This window comes from Vanessa tameamea, chromosome 14 (genome assembly GCF_037043105.1).
Source record: "Vanessa tameamea isolate UH-Manoa-2023 chromosome 14, ilVanTame1 primary haplotype, whole genome shotgun sequence".
NCBI lineage: Eukaryota > Metazoa > Arthropoda > Insecta > Lepidoptera > Nymphalidae > Vanessa > Vanessa tameamea.
This window is the reverse complement of record NC_087322.1, coordinates 11,932,183-11,954,643: the sequence shown is the minus strand read 5'-3', so window position 1 is coordinate 11,954,643 and position 22,461 is coordinate 11,932,183. Positions and strand designations below refer to the sequence as shown.

Here is a 22,461-nt window from a genome sequence, read left to right as displayed (position 1 = left end):
TTAATAAATTCAGTAAACCTTACCTAAATCTTTATTTTCCCATGTTTTCTTAGCGTCTAGGAGAGCGTTATAAATTTCTTTAGACGGTTCCGTTCCAGAAAATACATAATATCGGGCTCGAACTCTTTTGAAGAATTCAATAGCAGAATAGTACGAATTACCATGATGAGGAACGTACGTTAAATCCATGTAAATAGGTGTTGGAGCTTTTTTCTTACTTGGAGATTCGGATGCTCTTTTTGCTTCTTTACTTTTTTCTTGATTAATTTTGTTTTTATTTGCCACCGTTGAACTCATTTGTTTTTTCGGCGTGTTTTTGCCATCTGTCTGATTAGGCGGTAAGATAGGACTTGGTAGGCCAAGCGGCTTACCCCAAGACTCTATAGGATCTTTTAAAACGCTGCTAGACTCAGTATGTACAATTTTTTCTACTTTAGTTTCATCTTTGCTACTACTTGATGAAGAGCTTATATGTGTAACTTTTTTCGAATCAGTTTTTATATCTTTAAGAGTTAAAGAAGTCGTTTCTTGTTGACATTCTTGATGGCTAGTGCTAGAGAAATCATGCTGATCAAGTTTATATTTCCCTGTCACGCTAGATATGACTTCTGAACCGCTGACTTTTTTATGCTCTTCGATCGCTTTCTCAAATTGTTCATCTGCTTCTTTTAAAAACGACGCGTCTGAGCTAGTTTCTTTTGTTGAAAATAATACCTCAGATAATTTAGTTTCTGACTTACCTATAAAATGTATTTCAGTCTTTTCATCGGAATGTGTTGAATATGTACAAGAATCATCATCAGGCAATTGTCCGTAAATTGACGTAGACATTGGATCAAAACCTGTTCTTGTCATTAGTAAATCATGTTCTTTGTGCTGTGACAATTTTGTGTCTAGCTCAAAACTTAAATTTGACCTTGGCGAATGTGCTATTTGAGATTTTGTACTACTTGGACTTGCTTGGCCATCATCGTCACTGTAATACATTCCACTACTCTCAGTTCCCCAAATGTGTGTAGCGGCTCGTGATTCTCTTGAACTAATATCGGAGGGTGGTGATGATATACCAGGATGATCTAAATCGTCACTTGCAGCGGATGAGCTTCGCATATCACTAGTTTTAGACGATAATTTAGAAAATGATTTTTCGCTTTCACCTGTGTCGATGATTTCTTCATATTCTTCTTTTATCTCCGATATTGTTGTTTTGGTTGATTTTGTGGTTTTTGTAATACCGTCACTTCCTTTACTAACTGTAGTAGTCTCAACAGTAACCTTGATTTTCTCTGGAGTTATAACTTCTTTAGTAGTAACTACAGTAATAGTTTGAGTGATTTCATTATCACCTTCTTTTATTATTTTAGTAAAAGTATCTGTTTCAGTGGTTATTTCTCCTACAGGTGATCGCTTCTTTGGCTTAGTTTCAAGTTGTGGTTCAATTTTTGATTGTAAAGGCAATTCGTTAATAGTTGGTTTTTCATCTGTGTTAAGCATCGCGCCACTACTTCGAGATAACGATTGTTTTTCGATTTCTTCTAATTCTTCTGGAGACCAATCCTCAAGAGCTGTTCCCATGGGGAGGTATGTTACTTGAGTACTTATATCATTAGTTATCTGTGTTGTACCATCTTCATTTGAATTTTCTGTGACAGTTTCAGTTACTGTTTTAACCGCTATCTGGTTCTTTTCTGTATTAATCATTTCTTCCTTAGTCACATATGTTGTTATAGTTTGATTAATTTTTTTTGCTTCATCTGTAAAAATAACGTTTGCTTTTTTATCGACTGATGATTTTACTTTGCCAGTTGGCTTAAGACCCCGTAATGCAGCTTGTAAATCACTGTCATAAGTTTTCTGCGATTCGGATATTGTTATTTTTATATCTTTAGTTGTTTCAATTAAACCATTAGGATATTCATCATCTGTAATTGTTTCTATTGTAGTTCTAACTCGTTCAATGTCTTTATCAGAGCTAGCTAAAATTTCACGTTTTGTTTTTGTTGTTATAGTGCGATTTATTTCTATGTCATCCTTTTTGACTATCTCATTTTTCACAACAGAATCTTCAGACGTGTCTTCAACTATTTCGCTCTCACCAATATATGATTCTGGTGGTTCTTTTCCATCATCAACCAGAGGAACAGTTAACAGAAAATCAGCAATAGACACTTTCTCACTCTTCTTGGTAATCACAGTTCCATCGGGATATTCATCTTCGATGGTTGTTTTTACAGTTGTCTTAACTTTTTTTGATCTTATTTCAACGTTTTCAAATTCTTCCCGAATTGTAGTAACGATAGTTTTTCTATTTATTATTTTGTCGCCTTCAATTATTTGTTCAATTTGTGAATTAGTTTGTATATTTGGTTCTCCCAGTTGCGTATAGCCTATAAAGTTTTCATCAAAAGAGTCACTTTCATAATCAGATACAGTAATTTTGACATCCTTAGTTATTTCAGTTGTTCCATTCGGTAATTTCGTTTCTGTTATAGTTTCAATAGTTGTTTTAATTATTTTTTTTGCATTATCTTTTGTGGATAATATTTCTTTTGTAGTCGTAATATTAATTAATTGGTTAACTTTAATACCATCTCTGGTAATAGTCTTTTGTTGGTTATCAATATTAACTGTTTTATCTAATAATTCGGAAAATTGTTTTAATTCTTCAGATTGTAATGAATCGTCACCATCAACATCTGTTATTGACTGTCTTTTGTCTACGCTTATGCGTGAGGATCCATCTGGGTACTTATCAGTAGTAGTAACAGTTGTGACAGTCTTGATTTTTTTTACAGTTTTATTAGTATCTGCATAATTTGTTTTAACGATTTTAGTTAAAATAATTCTTTGTATAACTAGATCATCATGTTTAATATATTTTTCTTCGCTGTATTCATTTTCTAGTGGATCACCTATCACAATAAGATTTTGTAACACTTCCTCCACTGTATCACTATTGTCTTCATATACAGGACTAGATAAAACTTGTTCAGTTGTCAATTTTGTATGTGTACTCTGGCTATCGCTTACACGAGGTGAGTGGAGAACATCATCTACGACTGAAATTTTTTCACTAGTTTTTGTAATAACAGATCCATCAGGATATTCATCTTCAATTATTGTTTTAGTGGTTAGCTTAATTCGTTTAACATTCTTCGATTTATTGAGATACTCTTGACTAAGATTAGCAATTCTTGTTTTTCTTTTGATTTGAACACCATTTTCATTAATGACTTCCACATTTTCGGTTATTTCTTCATTAGGCTTCCCACCAGATTCAAACCCTTCAGGTATTTCATCTTCAGGTTCGGTAGTATGATCTGATATCTTTACCTTAGATTCCTTGGTGATTTCTACTTCCCCGTTTGGTAATGTAGATTGAGTTACTGTTTCTATAGTAGTTTTAACCTTTTTCTTTAATTTATCACTTGTTGTCAAAATTTCTCTTATCGTGGTTGTCGTAATGATCTGATGAATCGTTTTTCCTTCAAGAACGACATCCTTTTCCTGCTTATCAACATCTACTGTTTTTTCTTCTATTACCGTGTAATCATTAAGTTCTGTTGCTTCAATCACATTTTTATCTTCCACGTCAATTAAAGTCGTACAACAATCAACTTTTGTTTGAGAAGATCCATCTGGGTAGTCATCAGTGATCGTTACAGTAGTTTCCATCTTTATTTTTTTTAAAATTCCGTAATTATCAGCATATTTTGTTTTAACAATCTTTGTTAAAGTTGTACGCTTAATAATAACGTTTTTAATTACCAATTCCTCTGTTTCAGTTGATAAACTTTCTTCAGGTTCACCTATAGTAATATATTCATTTAATAACCTATCAATGTTACTGCTCGAACCAGAAACTAATTGCTCTGTTTTAACTTCTACAGACTTTTGAACATCTTTAGAACCATCAGGATATTCTTTTGTCGTGGTTATTTCAATAGTTGTCTTTAAATTTTTTTCTGTATCACTGATTTTTATAGTTTCTTTCTTTGTGGTAGTTGTAATAGTTTCAACAATGTCCACATTATTTTCTTTAATTACTCGCTTACTAACGTCAGTGTCAATTACTGTATCTTCAACATTTTCCTCTGCATCATCCGATTCTTCAGATAAATCAAGTTTGAGCATGGTATCTTCTTTTTTGGTAATTTTACTTTTACTGGAAGACATTTTAGTTATTTTATCAGTACTATCTTTTATATGGCTACTAGTACTACTTTCAGTCTTTTGATCACTTGTATCGAGGTAGAATTTGTCAATTTTTTTATCTTTTGCATATAAATCCATGAGTGAGGTAGACTTAAGGCTGGAAGAACATTCTGATAATAACGTCTGCGTATCTTTGGTAGTGGTTGTAGAGCCATCTGAGCTTTTACTGAGTGTGGTAGTTTCTATCGTTGTTTTAATATTTTGAGGAGTGCCGTCTTCTTTTGAAATTATTTCCTTTGTTGTCACTGTCGTTATTGTTTGAGTAACAACATTTTCACCCTCTTTTATAATTTTTGTGACAGTATCAGTTTCTGTTTTGATCTTGCCAATTGTTTGCATTAAATTCAAAATATCCGAATCTCCATCGTCTTCAATGTCATTTTTAATAGTTTTCGGTACTTTTTCAGTAGATGTAGATATTTTCTGCGTAAGAACATCATCACCTACATGTACGATCTTAGTTATGGTTTCTTCGTTACCATCAGATTTATCATATGATACTTCACTTTGAACACCATCACTAATCTTAATGTCTTGAAAACTACTTGGTATTTTTGGTAATGGGCTAACAGGGACAGTTGGCGGTGTAGATACTCTATCAAATTCAGGATAGACCGTAAGAGATTCTACGCCTTCCGATTTAATACCCTGATGTACAGTTTCATCGCTAAATGCTTTGTGTATAGATTCCAGTAGATGCTTTGCATTTTCTGTAAGTGTATGAGTAGGACGATCGGCTGTAGATAAAGTTGTGTCTGTATCAAATTGGATACTATGTACCCCAGAATCAGAAGCATCAGATAGTAGTATTTCATCTTTAACAGTTACATCAGCAGTATGCATATCCGCAACCTCTTCAGCTGTTGTTGCACTGACCTTTTGCGTTTTAGTTTCTTTTGAAGTTGATGATAACTTTTTATCAAACAGGCCTTTTTTTTCTGTACTTGCTATTGATTTTTCAGTTTTTTCAGTGCTTTCATATGAATATTTTTCTTCTAAGCTAATTTCTTTAGAAACATCTTCAGAACTGCTGTGTACCAATGCTTGTAACATATTTTCTTTGTCTATCTCATCGCTGAAATTTTTGGAATGAGTTTCGGAACTTCCTTTTAATTCAGTTTCATGTCTTAACCTTTCTTCATGAAGCATTTGTTCCGTTTCTTTAACAAATTTATTTATTGACTGAGATTTCAGAGACTTATTCATTTCGTCATGACTGTCTTTGATTTCAGATATTAACTTAAGATTATTTTTATCCGATGCAGATGTTTCTTTTTTAATAAAAGGAGGTTTTTCGCTAGCACCAGTTTGACTAATTGTCGCCACTACGCTTGAAGATTCACCATTAATTTTAATAATTTCTTGTTCATCTACATCCTTTTCTTCGTACTTCTTCAATTCTTTTGTTAATATATTGTCTTCTTTTTTTTTATGCTTACTTAGTTTTTCATTTAAGTATTTATCATCGGCAATTTCATCCACAGACGAGATATTTTCACTAGTTTTAATAATAATGTTACCATCAGGTAGTTCGTCCTCAATAGTCGTTCTAATAGTAGTTTTGGTACGTTTAATTTTTTTGTATAAATTATAGAAAGATTGAATTGTTTTCGAAACTATGATTTTCCTTTTAATTGTTATGCCATTTTCTAAAATACTATCAACTTGTGAAGAAGTTTCTTCTACTGGCTCTTCTGAAAATTCAAATTCTTCTGAGTCACACGTGGTCTCTTTTTGCGTCGCCTCAAGCGAGGTGTCACTCTCATTTAAAATTTCATCAACTTGCGTAATTTCTTTGCTAGTCTTAGTTGTAATTGTTCCATCGGGAAATTCATCTTCAATTGTTATAATTGTGATAGTTCTAATTCTCTTTGTATTATCATGATGATTACTTAAAGTTTGGACTATAGTAGTTTTAGTAGTTTTTCTACTTATTTTAACATTATTTTCTGTTAAATATTCCACATTAACAGTTGTAAACTTAAGGGGTTTTTCTGTTAAATTAAATCCTTCAGGAATGTTGTCTTCCGAATCATATTCGAGATCTTTAACATCTGTCGTTTCGACTGTGACGCCTTGAATATCTTCTTTAAACTGTTTCATTGCTTTCTCGCCTGCACCTTCAACAGTAAACTGATCCTCATATAACATCATAGTTTTGAGTTTATTATCAGTTTTTGATTCAGGATCAGTTTTAATGATTGGTTCACTAATTTCAAAAATATTACCGTCATTATCGGATGCGTAATCAGAAAAATAGACCTTAATATCCTTTGTTTTTTCTGTAAGACCATCAGGCAAAAATGATTCCGTAACAGTTACGACTGTAGTCCTTAATTTTCTTTTTGATCTGGTTTCATTTGATACAATTTGTTTGGTTGTAGTTATGGTAAGAATTTGTAAAATACTTTTGCCATTAACAACAATAGTTTTCTCCTGTTTGTCTTCAGTAACTGAAGTTTCATCAATTATTGGAAATTCCTTAGAACATAAATCGTCCTTGTCTTCCTTCATAGAAATAGGCTTATCCTGAACGAGTTCTTCTGTATCTTTGCCGGTATCAAGAATATGATCATAGGGTTTGTCTTTGACGAGTTTTGATTTGTCTTCTTTATCAAGGCTTGGTGCCTTCTCATGCGGTTTTAAAAATATAGATGCCAAATTCTCATCTTTGACAGGGCTAGGCACCTTCTCTTCTGATCTTTCAAGAACAGGTTTTTCGTCGTCTACTTTAACTGTGCTTGGAGCTTTCTCATCTGGCTTTTCGAATGATGGTTTCACTTCAACCTCTTTAATGGGGCTAGGCATCTTCTCGTCTAGCTTTACTAAAAGTTGTTCTACCTTGTCATCTTTGACGTGGCTAGGAATCTTCTCCACAGGCTTTTCAAGAACGAGATTTATCGTGTCTTCTCTGACGGGACTATGAGCTTTCACGTCTGGCTTTTTAAGTACAGGTTTTTCTTTGTCTCCTTTAACCGGACTTTGTGCCTTCTCTTCGGGTTTTTCAAGAACGGGTTTTTCTTGGTCTACTTTGACTGGGCTTGGTATTTTTTCATCTAGCTTTTGGAATGATCGTTTTACTTCGACCTCTTTAATGGGGCTAGGCATCTTCTCGTCTAGCTTTTCTAAAAGTGTTTCGAACTTGTGATCTTTGACAGGGCTAATCACCTTTTTCTCTTGCGTTTCGAGAACAGGTTTTTCATCACCTTCTTTAACAGGGCTTGGTGCCAACTCTTCTGGCTTTTCCAAAAGCAGTTCCACCACGTCATCTTTGACGGGGCTAGAACCTTTCTCCAAAGGCTTTTCAAGATCAGGTTTAACCTCAACTTCTCTAATAGGACTAGGAGCCTTCATGTCAGGCATTTCATGAATGGGTTTTTCTTTGTCGTCTTTAATTGGGCTTGGTATTTTCTCATCTGGTTTTTCAAATAATGATTTTACTTTGTCTTCTTTTACGTGACTGGGCGACTTCTCGTCTGGTTTTTCTGAAAGGGGTGCCAACTTGTCATCTTTGACAGCGCTAGGAATAATCTTCTCTAGCTCATCAAGATCAACTTTTTCAGTGTCTTCCGAAATTGGACTCGGAGTTTCCTGGTCGGGCTTTTCTAAAAGAGGTTTCACCTGGTTATCTTTGAGAGGACTAGGCAACTTCTCTTTTAGCTTTCCGAGATCCAGTTTTTCTTTGTCTTCTATAACAGGACTTGGTGTCTTCTCGCCTGGCTTTTCTAAAAGTGGTTTATCCTTCTCATCTTTGACAGAGCTAGGCATCTTTTCTCCCGGCTTCACGTGATCGAATTTTTCTTTATCTTCTTTAACTGGACTTGCTGCCTTCTCTTCTGGTTTTTCCAATGATAGCTTTAACTCTTCTTCTTCAATCGAGCTAGGAGCCTTCTCGTCTGGCTTTTCTAACAGTAGTTTCGCCTTGTCATCTTTGACAGGGCTATATAGTTTCTCTTCTGGCTTTGCAAGATCTAGTTTTTCTTTATCTTCTTTAACTGGACTAGGTGCCTCCTCAGCTGACTTTTCCAATGTCGATTTTACCTCATCCACTTTATCGGGGCTTGAAGGCTTCTCGTCTGGTTTTTCTAAAAGTGGTTTGGCCTTGTCATCTTTGTCTGGGGTAGGCACCTTGTCTTCTGCCTTTTCGAGTGATGGTTTTACCTTATCCACTTTATCTGGGCTAGGAGCCTTCTCGTCTGACTTTTCCAATGATGGTTTTACCTCCTCCGATTTATCCGGGCTAGGAGCCTTCTCGTCTGGTTTTTCAAATAGTGGTTTTACCTTGTCATCTTTGACAGGACTAAGCACCTTCTCGCCAGGCTTTTCTAAAAGTGTTTTGGCCTTGTCGTCTTTGTCTGGGGTAGTGACCTTGTATTCTGCTTTTTCCAATGATGGTTTTACCTCTTCTTCTTCAACCGGACTAGGAGCTTCCTCGTCTGGCTTGACCAAAGTTGGTGTTACAACATCCACTTTATCTGGGCTTGGCACCTTCTCGCCTGGCTTTTCTAAAAGTGGTTTGGCCTTGTCATCTTTGTCAGGGCTAGGAACCTTGTCTTCTGCCTTTTGCAGTGATGGTTTTACCTCTTCTTCTTCAACCGGACTAGGAGCTTTCTCGTCTTGCTTTACCAATGATGGTTTTACTTCGCCCACTTTATCCGGGATAGGAGCCTTCTCGTCTAGTTTTTCAAATAGTGGTTTTACCTTGTCATCTTTGACAGGGCTTGGCACCTTCTTGCCAGGCTTTTCTAAAAGTGGTTTGGCCTTGTCATCTTTGTCTGGGGTAGCCACCTTATCTTCTGCTTTTTCCAATGATGGTTTTACGTCTTCTTCTTCAACCGGACTAGGAGCTTTCTCGTCTTGCTTTACCAATGATGGTTTTACTTCGTCGACTTTATCCGGGCTAGGAGCCTTCTCGTCTGATTTTTCAAATAGTGGTTTTACCTTGTCATCTTTGACAGGGCTAAGCACCTTCTCGCCAGGCTTTTCTAAAAGTGGTTTAGCCTTGTCATCTTTGTCTGGGGTAGGCACCTTGTCTTCTGCTTTTTCCAATGATGCTTTTACCTCTTCTTCTTCAACCGGACTAGGAGCTTTCTCGTCTTGCTTTACCAATGATGGTTTTACTTCGTCCACTTTATCCGGGCTAGGAGCCTTCTCGTCTGATTTTTCAAATAGTGGTTTTACCTTGTCATCTTTGACAGGGCTAAGCACTTTCTCGCCAGGCTTTTCTAAAAGTGGTTTGGCCTTGTCATCTTTGTCTGGGGTAGGAACCTTGTCTTCTGCTTTTTCCAATGATGGTTTTACCTCTTCTTCTTCAACCGGACTAGGAGCTTTCTCGTCTGGCTTGATCAATGTTGGTGTTACATCATCCACTTTATCTGGGCTTGGCACCTTCTCGCCTGGCTTTTCTAAAAGTGGTTTGGCCTTGTCATCTTTGTCAGGGCTAGGAACCTTGTCTACTGCCTTTTCCAGTGATGGTTTTACCTCTTCTTCTTCAACCGGACTAGCAGCTTTCTCGTCTTGCTTTACCAATGATGGTTTTACTTCGTCCACTTTATCCGGGCTAGGAGCCTTCTCGTCTGGTTTTTCAAATAGTGGTTTTACCTTGTCATCTTTGACAGGGCTAAGCACCTTCTCGCCAGGCTTTTCTAAAAGTGGTTTGGCCTTGTCATCTTTGTCTGGGGTAGGCACCTTGTCTTCTTCCTTTTCCAATGATGGTTTTACCTCTTCTTCTTCAACCGGACTAGGAGCTTTCTCGTCTTGCTTTACCAATGTTGGTGATACATCATCCATTTTATCTGGGCTTGGCACCTTCTCGCCTGGCTTTTCTAAAAGTGGTTTGGCCTTGACATCTTTGACGGGGCTGGGAGCCTTCTCATCGGCCTTTTCTAAAAGTGGTTTGGCCTTGTCGTCTTTGTCAGGGCTAGGCACCTTGTCTTCTGCCTTTTCCAATGATGGTTTTACCTCTTCTACTTCAACCGGACTAGGAGCTTTCTCGACTGGCATTACCAATGATGGTTTTACCTCATCCACTTTATCTGGGCTAGGAGCCTTCTCGTCTGGCTTTTCAAAAAGTGGTTTTGCCTTGTCATCTTTGAAAGGGCTAGTCACTTTGCCGTCTGGCTTTTCTAATGATGCTTTTACCTCTTCTTCTTTAATCGGGCTAGGAGCTTTCTCGTCAGGCTTAACCAATGATGGTTTTACCTCAACCACTTTATCTGTGCTAGAAGCCTTCTCTTCTAGTTTTTCAAACAGTGGTTTCACCTTGTCATCTTTGACTGGGCTAAGCATCTTCCCGCCAGGCTTTTCTAACAGTGGTTTGGCCTTGTCATTTTTGTCTGGGGTAGTGACCTTGTATTCTGCTTTTTCCAATGATGGTTTTACCTCTTCTTCTTCAACCGGACTAGGAGCTTTGTCGTCTGGCTTTACAATTGATGGTTTTACCTCATCCACTTTATCTGGACTAGGAGCTTTCTCGTCAGGCTTTTCTAAAAGTGGTTTTGCCTTGTCATCTTTGACGGGGCTAGGCACCTTCTCGTCTGGTTTTTTAAAATGTGGTTTTACCTTGTCATCTTCGACAGGGCTAGGCAACTTCTCGTCGGCCTTTTCTAAAAGTGGTTTGGCCTTGTCGTCTTTCGCAGGGCTAGGCACCTTTTCGTCGACCTTTTCCAATGATGGTTTTACCTCTTCTTCTTCAACCGGACTAGGAGCTTTCTCGTCTGGCTTTACCAATGATGGTTTTACCTCATCCACTTTATCGAGGCTAGGAGCCTTGTCGTCTGGTTTTTCAACAAGTGGTTTCTCCTTGTCATCTTGGACGGGGCTAGGAGCCTTCTCGTCTGGTTTTTCAAATAATGGTTTTACCTTGTCATCTTCGACAGGGCTAGACACCTTCTCGTCGGCCTTTTCTAAAAGTGGTTTGGCCTTGTCGGCTTTCGCAGGGCTAGGCACCTTTTCGTCGACCTTTTCCAATGATAGTTTTACCTCTTCTTCTTCAATCGGACTAGGAGCTTTCTCGTCTGGCTTTACCAATGATGGTTTTACCTCATCCACTTTATCGGGGCTAGGAGCCTTGTCGTCTGGTTTATCAAAAAGTGGTTTCACCTTGTCATCTTGGACGGGGCTGGGAGCCTTCTCGTCTGGTTTTTCAAAATGTGGTTTTACCTTGTCATCTTCGACAGGGCTAGACACCTTCTCGTCGGCCTTTTCTAAAAGTGGTTTGGCCTTGTCGTCTTTCGCAGGGCTAGGCACCTTTTCGTCGACCTTTTCCAATGATGGTTTTACCTCTTCTTCTTCAACCGGACTAGGAGCTTTCTCGTCTGGCTTTACCAATGATGGTTTTACCTCATCCACTTTATCGGGGCTAGGAGCCTTGTCGTCTGGTTTATCAAAAAGTGGTTTCACCTTGTCATCTTGGACGGGGCTGGGAGCCTTCTCATCTGGTTTTTCAAATAATGGTTTTACCTTGTCATCTTCGACAGGGCTAGGCACCTTTTCGTCGACCTTTTCCAATGATGGTTTTAGTTCTTTTTCTTCAACCGGACTAGGGGCTTTCTCGTCTGGCTTTACCAATGATGGTTTTACCTCACCCAGTTTATCTGGGCTAGGAGCCTTCTCGTCTGGTTTTTCAAAAAGTGGTTTCACTTTATCATCATCGACCGGGCTAGGCACCTTCTCGTCGGCCTTTTCTGAAAGTGGTTTGGCCTTGTCATCTTTGTCAGGACTAGGAACCTTGTCTTTTGCCTTTTCCAATGATGGTTTTTGTTCTTTTTCTTCAACCGGACTAGGGGCTTTCTCGTCTGGCTTTACCAATGATGGTTTTACCTCACCCACTTTATCTGGGCTAGGAGCCTTCTCGTCTGGTTTTTCAAAAACTGGTTTCACCTTGTCATCTTTGACGGGACTAGGCACCTTCTCGTCTGGTTTTTCAAAATGTGGTTTTACCTTGTCATCTTCGACAGGGCTAGACACCTTCTCGTCGGCCTTTTCCAATGATGGTTTTTGTTCTTTTTCTTCAACCGGACTAGGGGCTTTCTCGTCTGGCTTTACCAATGATGGTTTTACCTCATCCACTTTATCGGGGCTAGGAGCCTTATCGTCTGGTTTATCAAAAAGTGGTTTCACCTTGTCATCTTGGACGGGGCTGGGAGCCTTCTCGTCTGGTTTTTCAAATAATGGTTTTACCTTGTCATCTTTGACAGGGCTAGGTACCTTTTCGTCGACCTTTTCCAATGATGGTTTTTGTTCTTTTTCTTCAACCGGACTAGGGGCTTTCTCGTCTGGCTTTACCAATGATGGTTTTACCTCACCCACTTTATCTGGGCTAGGAGCCTTCTCGTCTGGTTTTTCAAAAACTGGTTTCACCTTGTCATCTTTGACGGGACTAGGCACCTTCTCGTCTGGTTTTTCAAAATGTGGTTTTACCTTGTCATCTTCGACAGGGCTAGACACCTTCTCGTCGGCCTTCTCGTCGGCCTTCTCTACAAGTGGTTTGGCCTTGTCGTCTTTCGCAGGGCTAGGCACCTTCTCGTCGGCCTTTTCCAATGATGGTTTTTGTTCTTTTTCTTCAACCGGACTAGGGGCTTTCTCGTCTGGCTTTACCAATGATGGTTTTACCTCACCCACTTTATCTGGGCTAGGAGCCTTCTCGTCTGGTTTTTCAAAAACTGGTTTCACCTTGTCATCTTTGACGGGACTAGGCACCTTCTCGTCTGGTTTTTCAAAATGTGGTTTTACCTTGTCATCTTCGACAGGGCTAGACACCTTCTCGTCGGCCTTTTCCAATGATGGTTTTTGTTCTTTTTCTTCAACCGGACGAGGGGCTTTCTCGTCTGGCTTTACCAATGATGGTTTTACCTCATCCACTTTATCGGGGCTAGGAGCCTTATCGTCTGGTTTATCAAAAAGTGGTTTCACCTTGTCATCTTGGACGGGGCTGGGAGCCTTCTCGTCTGGTTTTTCAAATAATGGTTTTACCTTGTCATCTTTGACAGGGCTAGGTACCTTTTCGTCGACCTTTTCCAATGATGGTTTTTGTTCTTTTTCTTCAACCGGACTAGGGGCTTTCTCGTCTGGCTTTACCAATGATGGTTTTACCTCACCCACTTTATCTGGGCTAGGAGCCTTCTCGTCTGGTTTTTCAAAAACTGGTTTCACCTTGTCATCTTTGACGGGACTAGGCACCTTCTCGTCTGGTTTTTCAAAATGTGGTTTTACCTTGTCATCTTCGACAGGGCTAGACACCTTCTCGTCGGCCTTCTCGTCGGCCTTCTCTACAAGTGGTTTGGCCTTGTCGTCTTTCGCAGGGCTAGGCACCTTCTCGTCGGCCTTTTCTGAAAGTGGTTTGGCCTTGTCATCTTTGTCAGGACTAGGAACCTTGTCTTTTGCCTTTTCCAATGATGGTTTTACCTCTTCTTCTCCAATCGGACTTGGAGCTTTCTCGTCTGGCTTTACCAATGATGGTTTTACCTCATCCACTTTATCTGGGCTAGGAGCCTTCTCGTCTGGTTTTTCAAAAACTGGTTTCACTTTGTCTTCTTTGACGGGACTAGGCACCTTCTCGTCTGGTTTTTCAAAATGTGGTTTTACCTTGTCATCTTCGACAGGGCTAGGTACCTTTTCGTCGACCTTTTCCAATGATGGTTTTTGTTCTTTTTCTTCAACCGGACTAGGGGCTTTCTCGTCTGGCTTTACCAATGATGGTTTTACCTCACCCACTTCATCTGGGCTAGGAGCCTTCTCGTCTGGTTTTTCAAAAACTGGTTTCACCTTGTCATCTTTGACGGGACTAGGCACCTTCTCGTCTGGTTTTTCAAAATGTGGTTTTACCTTGTCATCTTCGACAGGGCTAGACACCTTCTCGTCGGCCTTTTCCAATGATGGTTTTTGTTCTTTTTCTTCAACCGGACTAGGGGCTTTCTCGTCTGGCTTTACCAATGATGGTTTTACCTCATCCACTTTATCGGGGCTAGGAGCCTTATCGTCTGGTTTATCAAAAAGTGGTTTCACCTTGTCATCTTGGACGGGGCTGGGAGCCTTCTCGTCTGGTTTTTCAAATAATGGTTTTACCTTGTCATCTTTGACAGGGCTAGGTACCTTTTCGTCGACCTTTTCCAATGATGGTTTTTGTTCTTTTTCTTCAACCGGACTAGGGGCTTTCTCGTCTGGCTTTACCAATGATGGTTTTACCTCACCCACTTTATCTGGGCTAGGAGCCTTCTCGTCTGGTTTTTCAAAAACTGGTTTCACCTTGTCATCTTTGACGGGACTAGGCACCTTCTCGTCTGGTTTTTCAAAATGTGGTTTTACCTTGTCATCTTCGACAGGGCTAGACACCTTCTCGTCGGCCTTCTCGTCGGCCTTCTCTACAAGTGGTTTGGCCTTGTCGTCTTTCGCAGGGCTAGGCACCTTTTCGTCGACCTTTTCCAATGATAGTTTTACCTCTTCTTCTTCAACCGGACTAGGAGCTTTCTCGTCTGGCTTTACCAATGATGGTTTTACCTCACCCACTTTATCTGGGCTAGGAGCCTTCTCGTCTGGTTTTTCAAAAACTGGTTTCACCTTGTCATCTTTGACGGGACTAGGCACCTTCTCGTCTGGTTTTTCAAAAAGTGGTTTCACTTTATCATCATCGACAGGGCTAGGCACCTTCTCGTCGGCCTTTTCTGAAAGTGGTTTGGCCTTGTCATCTTTGTCAGGACTAGGAACCTTGTCTTTTGCCTTTTCCAATGATGGTTTTACCTCTTCTTCTCCAATCGGACTAGGAGGTTTCTCGTCTGGCTTTACCAATGATGGTTTTACCTCATCCACTTTATCGGGGCTAGGAGCCTTATCGTCTGGTTTATCAAAAAGTGGTTTCACCTTGTCATCTTGGACGGGGCTGGGAGCCTTCTTGTCTGGTTTTTCAAATAATGGTTTTACCTTGTCATCTTCGACAGGGCTAGACACCTTCTCGTCGGCCTTCTCGTCGGCCTTCTCTACAAGTGGTTTGGCCTTGTCGTCTTTCGCAGGGCTAGGCACCTTTTCGTCGACCTTTTCCAATGATGGTTTTACCTCTTCTTCTTCAACCGGACTAGGAGCTTTCTCGTCTGGCTTTACCAATGATGGTTTTACCTCATCCACTTTATCGGGGCTAGGAGCCTTCTCGTCTGGTTTTTCAAAAACTGGTTTCACCTTGTCATCTTTGACGGGACTAGGCACCTTCTCGTCTGGTTTTTCAAAATGTGGTTTTACCTTGTCATCTTCGACAGGGCTAGGTACCTTTTCGTCGACCTTTTCCAATGATAGTTTTACCTCTTCTTCTTCAATCGGACTAGGAGCTTTCTCGTCTGGCTTTACCAATGATGGTTTTACCTCATCCACTTTATCGGGGCTAGGAGCCTTGTCGTCTGGTTTATCAAAAAGTGGTTTCACCTTGTCATCTTGGACGGGGCTGGGAGCCTTCTCGTCTGGTTTTTCAAAATGTGGTTTTACCTTGTCATCTTCGACAGGGCTAGACACCTTCTCGTCGGCCTTTTCTAAAAGTGGTTTGGCCTTGTCGTCTTTCGCAGGGCTAGGCACCTTTTCGTCGACCTTTTCCAATGATGGTTTTACCTCTTCTTCTTCAACCGGACTAGGAGCTTTCTCGTCTGGCTTTACCAATGATGGTTTTACCTCATCCACTTTATCGGGGCTAGGAGCCTTGTCGTCTGGTTTATCAAAAAGTGGTTTCACCTTGTCATCTTGGACGGGGCTGGGAGCCTTCTCATCTGGTTTTTCAAATAATGGTTTTACCTTGTCATCTTCGACAGGGCTAGGCACCTTTTCGTCGACCTTTTCCAATGATGGTTTTAGTTCTTTTTCTTCAACCGGACTAGGGGCTTTCTCGTCTGGCTTTACCAATGATGGTTTTACCTCACCCAGTTTATCTGGGCTAGGAGCCTTCTCGTCTGGTTTTTCAAAAAGTGGTTTCACTTTATCATCATCGACCGGGCTAGGCACCTTCTCGTCGGCCTTTTCTGAAAGTGGTTTGGCCTTGTCATCTTTGTCAGGACTAGGAACCTTGTCTTTTGCCTTTTCCAATGATGGTTTTACCTCTTCTTCTCCAATCGGACTTGGAGCTTTCTCGTCTGGCTTTACCAATGATGGTTTTACCTCATCTACTTTATCTGGGCTAGGAGCCTTCTCGTCTGGTTTTTCAAAAACTGGTTTCACTTTGTCATCTTTGACGGGACTAGGCACCTTCTCGTCTGGTTTTTCAAACAGTGGTTTCACCTTGTCATCTTTGACTGGGCTAAGCACCTTCTCGCCAGGCTTTTCTAACAGTGGCTTAGCCTTGTCATCTTTGTCTGGGGTAGGGACCTTGTCTTCTGCTTTTTCCAATGATAGTTTTACCACTTCTTCTTCAACCGGACTAGGAGCTTTCTCGTCTGGCTTTACCAATGATGGTTTTACCTCATCCACTTTATCGGGGCTAGGAGCCTTGTCGTCTGGTTTTCCAACAAGTGATTTCTCCTTGTCATCTTGGACGGGGCGGGGAGCCTTCTCGTCTGGTTTTTCAAATAATGGTTTTACCTTGTCATCTTCGACAGGGCTAGGTATCTTTTCGTCGACCTTTTCTAATGATGGTTTTAGTTCTTTTTCTTCAACCGGACTAGGGGCTTTCTCGTCTGGCTTTACCAATGATGGTTTTACCTCACCCACTTTATCTGGGCTAGGAGCCTTCTCGTCTGGTTTTTCAAAAACTGGTTTCACCTTGTCATCTTTGACGGGACTAGGCACCTTCTCGTCTGGTTTTTCAAAATGTGGTTTTACCTTGTCATCTTCGACAGGGCTAGGTACCTTTTCGTCGACCTTTTCCAATGATGGTTTTTGTTCTTTTTCTTCAACCGGACTAGGGGCTTTCTCGTCTGGCTTTACCAATGATGGTTTTACCTCACCCACTTTATCTGGGCTAGGAGCCTTCTCGTCTGGTTTTTCAAAAACTGGTTTCACCTTGTCATCTTTGACGGGACTAGGCACCTTCTCGTCTGGTTTTTCAAAATGTGGTTTTACCTTGTCATCTTCGACAGGGCTAGACACCTTCTCGTCGGCCTTTTCCAATGATGGTTTTTGTTCTTTTTCTTCAACCGGACTAGGGGCTTTCTCGTCTGGCTTTACCAATGATGGTTTTACCTCACCTACTTTATCTGGGCTAGGAGCCTTCTCGTCTGGTTTTTCAAAAAGTGATTTCACTTTATCATCTTCGACAGGACTAGGCACCTTCTCGTCGGCCTTTTCTGAAAGTGGTTTGGCCTTGTTATCTTTGTCAGGGCTAGGAACCTTGTCTTTTGCCTTTTCCAATGATGGTTTTACCTCTTCTTCTCCAACCGGACTTGGAGCTTTCTCGTCTGGCTTTACCAATGATGTTTTTACCTCATCCACTTTATCTGGGCTAGGAGCCTTCTCGTCTGGTTTTTCAAAAACTGGTTTCACTTTGTCATCTTTGACGGGACTAGGCACCTTCTCGTCTGGTTTTTCAAAAACTGGTTTCACTTTGTCATCTTTGACGGGACTAGGCACCTTCTCGTCTGGTTTTTCAAACAGTGGTTTCACCTTGTCATCTTTGACTGGGCTAAGCACCTTCTCGCCAGGCTTTTCTAACAGTGGCTTGGCCTTATCATCTTTGTCTGGGGTAGGGACCTTGTCTTCTGCTTTTTCGAATGATAGTTTTACCACTTCTTCTTCAACCGGACTAGGAGCTTTCTCGTCTGGCTTTACCAATGATGGTTTTACCTCATCCACTTTATCGGGGCTAGGAGCCTTGTCGTCTGGTTTTCCAACAAGTGGTTTCTCCTTGTCATCTTGGACGGGGCGGGGAGCCTTCTCGTCTGGTTTTTCAAATAATGGTTTTACCTTGTCATCTTCGACAGGGCTAGGTATCTTTTCGTCGACCTTTTCTAATGATGGTTTTAGTTCTTTTTCTTCAACCGGACTAGGGGCTTTCTCGTCTGGCTTTACCAATGATGGTTTTACCTCACCCACTTTATCTGGGCTAGGAGCCTTCTCGTCTGGTTTTTCAAAAACTGGTTTCACCTTGTCATCTTTGACGGGACTAGGCACCTTCTCGTCTGGTTTTTCAAAATGTGGTTTTACCTTGTCATCTTCGACAGGGCTAGACACCTTCTCGTCGGCCTTTTCCAATGATGGTTTTTGTTCTTTTTCTTCAACCGGACTAGGGGCTTTCTCGTCTGGCTTTACCAATGATGGTTTTACCTCACCTACTTTATCTGGGCTAGGAGCCTTCTCGTCTGGTTTTTCAAAAAGTGATTTCACTTTATCATCTTCGACAGGACTAGGCACCTTCTCGTCGGCCTTTTCTGAAAGTGGTTTGGCCTTGTCATCTTTGTCAGGGCTAGGAACCTTGTCTTTTGCCTTTTCCAATGATGGTTTTACCTCTTCTTCTCCAACCGGACTTGGAGCTTTCTCGTCTGGCTTTACCAATGATGTTTTTACCTCATCCACTTTATCTGGGCTAGGAGCCTTCTCGTCTGGTTTTTCAAAAACTGGTTTCACTTTGTCATCTTTGACGGGACTAGGCACCTTCTCGTCTGGTTTTTCAAACAGTGGTTTCACCTTGTCATCTTTGACTGGGCTAAGCACCTTCTCGCCAGGCTTTTCTAACAGTGGCTTGGCCTTATCATCTTTGTCTGGGGTAGGGACCTTGTCTTCTGCTTTTTCGAATGATAGTTTTACCACTTCTTCTTCAACCGGACTAGGAGCTTTCTCGTCTGGCTTTACCAATGATGGTTTTACCTCATCCACTTTATTGGGGCTAGGAGCCTTGTCGTCTGGTTTTCCAACAAGTGATTTCTCCTTGTCATCTTGGACGGGGCGGGGAGCCTTCTCGTCTGGTTTTTCAAATAATGGTTTTACCTTGTCATCTTCGACAGGGCTAGGTATCTTTTCGTCGACCTTTTCTAATGATGGTTTTAGTTCTTTTTCTTCAACCGGACTAGGGGCTTTCTCTCCTGGCTTTACCAATGATGGTTGTACCTCACCCACTTTATCTGGGCTAAGAGACATCTCGTCTGGTTTTTCAAAAACTGGTTTCACCTTGTCATCTTTGACGGGGCTAGGCACCTTCTCGTCTGGTTTTTCAAAATGTGGTTTTACCTTGTCATATTCGACAGGGCTAGACACCTTCTCGTCGGCCTTCTCTACAAGTGGTTTGGCCTTGTCGTCTTTCGTAGGGCTAGGCACCTTTTCGTCGACCTTTTCCAATGATGGTTTTACCTCTTCTTCTTCAACCGGACTAGGAGCTTTCTCGTCTGGCTTTACCAATGATGGTTTTACCTCATCCACTTTATCGGGGCTAGGAGCCTTGTCGTCTAGTTTTTCAACAAGTGGTTTCTCCTTGTCATCTTGGACGGGGCTGGGAGCCTTCTCGTCTGGTTTTTCAAATAATGGTTTTACCTTGTCATTTTCGACAGGGCTAGGTACCTTTTCGTCGACCTTTTCCAATGATGGTTTTAGTTCTTTTTCTTCAACCGGACTAGGGGCTTTCTCGTCTGGCTTTACCAATGATGGTTTTACCTCACCCAGTTTATCTGGGCTAGGAGCCTTCTCGTCTGGTTTTTCAAAAAGTGGTTTCACTTTATCATCTTCGACAGGGCTAGACACCTTCTCGTCGGCCTTCTCTACACGTGGTTTGGCCTTGTCGTCTTTCGTAGGGCTAGGCACCTTTTCGTCGACCGTTTCCAATGATGGTTTTACCTCTTCTTCTTCAACCGGACTAGGAGCTTTCTCGTCTGGCTTTACCAATGATGGTTTTACCTCATCCACTTTATCGGGGCTAGGAGCCTTGTCGTCTGGTTTTTCAACAAGTGGTTTCTCCTTGTCATCTTCGACAGGGCTAGGTACCTTTTCGTCGACCTTTTCCAATGATGGTTGTAGTTCTTTTTCTTCAATCGGACTAGGGGCTTTCTCGTCTTGCTTTACCAATGATGGTTGTACCTCACCCACTTTATCTGGGCTAGGGGACTTCTCGTCTGGTTTTTCAAAAAGTGATTTCACCTTGTCATCTACGACAGGGCTTGGCACCTTCTCACCTGGCTTTTCTAAAAGTTGTTTTGCCTTTTCATCTTTATCAGGGCTTGGCATCTTCTCTTTTGGCTCTTCCATTGATGGTTTTACATCATCCACTTTATCGGGGCTAGGAGCCTTCTCGTCTGGTTTTTCAAAAAGTGGTTTCCTTTTGTCATCTCTGACGGGGCTCGGCACTTTCTCGTCGGCCTTTTCTGAAAATGGCTTGGCCTTGTCGTCTTTATCAGGGCTAGGCACCTTGTCTTTTGCCTTTTCCAATGATGGTTTAACCTCTTTTTCTTCAACCGGAATATGAGCTTTCTCGTCTGGCTTTACTAATGATAGTTTTAAATCATCCACTTTATCTGGCCTAGGAGCCTTTTCGTCTAGTTTTTCAACAAGTGGTTTCACCTTGTCATCTTGGACGGGGCTTGGCACCTTCTCGTCGGCCTTCTCTAAAAGTTGTTTTGCTTTTTCATCTTTATCAGGGCTTGGCATCTTCTCTTCTGGCTTTCCCAATGATGGTTTTACTTTATCCACTTTATCGGGGCTAGGAGCCTTCTCGTCTGGTTTTTCAAAAAGCGGTTTCACTTTATCATCTTCGACAGGGCTAGGCACCTTCTCGTCGGCCTTTTCTGAAAGTGGTTTGGCCTTGTCATCTTTGTCAGGGCTAGGAACCTTGTCTTTTGCCATTTTCAATGATGGTTTTACTTCTTCTCTTCCAACCGGACTAGGAGGTTTCTCGTCTGGCTTTACCAATGATGGTTTTACCTCATCCACTTTATCGGGGCTAGGAGCCTTGTCGTCTGGTTTTTCAACAAGTGGTTTCTCCTTGTCATCTTGGACGGGGCTAGGAGCCTTCTCGTCTGGTTTTTCAAAAACTGGTTTCACCTTGTCATCTTTGACGGGACTAGGCACCTTCTCGTCTGGTTTTACAAAATGTGGTTTTACCTTGTCATCTTCGACAGGGCTAGGTACCTTTTCGTCGACCTTTTCCAATGATGGTTTTACCTCTTTTTCTTCAACCGGACTAGGAGCTTTCTCGTCTGGCTTTACCAATGATGGTTTTAGCTCATCCACTTTATCGGGGCTAGGAGCCTTGTCGTCTGGTTTTTCAACAAGTGGTTTCTCCTTGTCATCTTGGACGGGGCTAGGAGCCTTCTCGTCTGGTTTTTCAAAATGTGGTTTCACCTTGTCATCTTGGACGGGGCTGGGAGCCTTCTCGTCTGGTTTTTCAAAAACTGGTTTCACCTTGTCATCTTTGACGGGACTAGGCACCTTCTCGTCTGGTTTTTCTAAATGTGGTTTTACCTTGTCATCTTCGACAGGGCTAGACAACTTCTCGTCGGCCTTCTCTAAAAGTGGTTTGGCCTTGTCGTCTTTCGCAGGGCTAGGCACCTTTTCGTCGACCTTTTCCAATGATGGTTTTAGTTCTTTTTCTTCAACCGGACTAGGGGCTTTCTCGTCTGGCTTTACCAATGATGGTTGTACCTCACCCACTTTATCTGGGCTAGGAGACTTCTCGTCTGGTTTTGCAAAAAGTGGTTTCACCTTGTCATCTACGACAGGGCTAGGCACCTTTTCGTCGACCTTTTCCAATGATGGTTTTAGTTCTTTTTCTTCAACCGGACTAGGGGCTTTCTCGTCTGGCTTTACCAATGATGGTTGTACCTCACCCACTTTATCTGGGCTAGGAGACTTCTCGTCTGGTTTTTCAAAAAGCGGTTTCACCTTGTCATCTACGACAGGGCCAGGTACCTTCTCGTCAGCCTTTTCTAAAAGTGGTTTGGCCTTATCGTCTTTCGCAGGGCTAGGCACCTTTTCGTCGACCTTTTCCAATGATGGTTTTACCTCTTCTTCTTCAACCGGACTAGGAGCTTTCTCGTCTGGCTTTACCAATGATGGTTTTACCTCATCCACTTTATCGGGGCTAGGAGCCTTGTCGTCTGGTTTTTCAACAAGTGGTTTCACCTTGTCATCTACGACAGGGCTAGGCACCTTTTCCTCGACCTTTTCCAATGATGGTTTTACCTCTTCTTCTTCAACCGGACTAGGAGCTTTCTCGTCTGGCTTTACCAATGATGGTTTTACCTCATCCACTTTATCGGGGCTAGGAGCCTTGTCGTCTGGTTTTTCAACAAGTGGTTTCTCCTTGTCATCTTGGACGGGGCTAGGAGCCTTCTCGTCTGGTTTTTCAAATAATGGTTT

The 22,461-nt window shown here is 41.4% G+C and overlaps 2 protein-coding genes across 2 annotated transcripts in view; one reads left to right on the top strand and one right to left on the bottom strand.

Annotated features, from left to right (window-relative positions):
- LOC113402187 (titin-like) overlaps positions 1 to 22,461 on the bottom strand; it is a 136,820-nt gene that overhangs the window by 3,480 nt on the left and 110,879 nt on the right. Inside the window, exons 15-19 of the mRNA XM_064217001.1 lie at positions 16,105 to 22,439; positions 13,921 to 16,023; positions 12,097 to 13,839; positions 11,197 to 12,066; positions 24 to 11,046 (exon numbers count right to left, since the gene is read on the bottom strand). Coding sequence (XP_064073071.1) covers positions 24 to 11,046; positions 11,197 to 12,066; positions 12,097 to 13,839; positions 13,921 to 16,023; positions 16,105 to 22,439 — 22,074 coding nt within the window. The remainder of the gene's footprint in view (positions 1 to 23; positions 11,047 to 11,196; positions 12,067 to 12,096; positions 13,840 to 13,920; positions 16,024 to 16,104; positions 22,440 to 22,461) is intronic.
- LOC113395985 (sorting nexin-27) overlaps positions 1 to 22,461 on the top strand; it is a 174,791-nt gene that overhangs the window by 70,073 nt on the left and 82,257 nt on the right. The gene's annotated exons all lie outside the window — the stretch shown is intronic.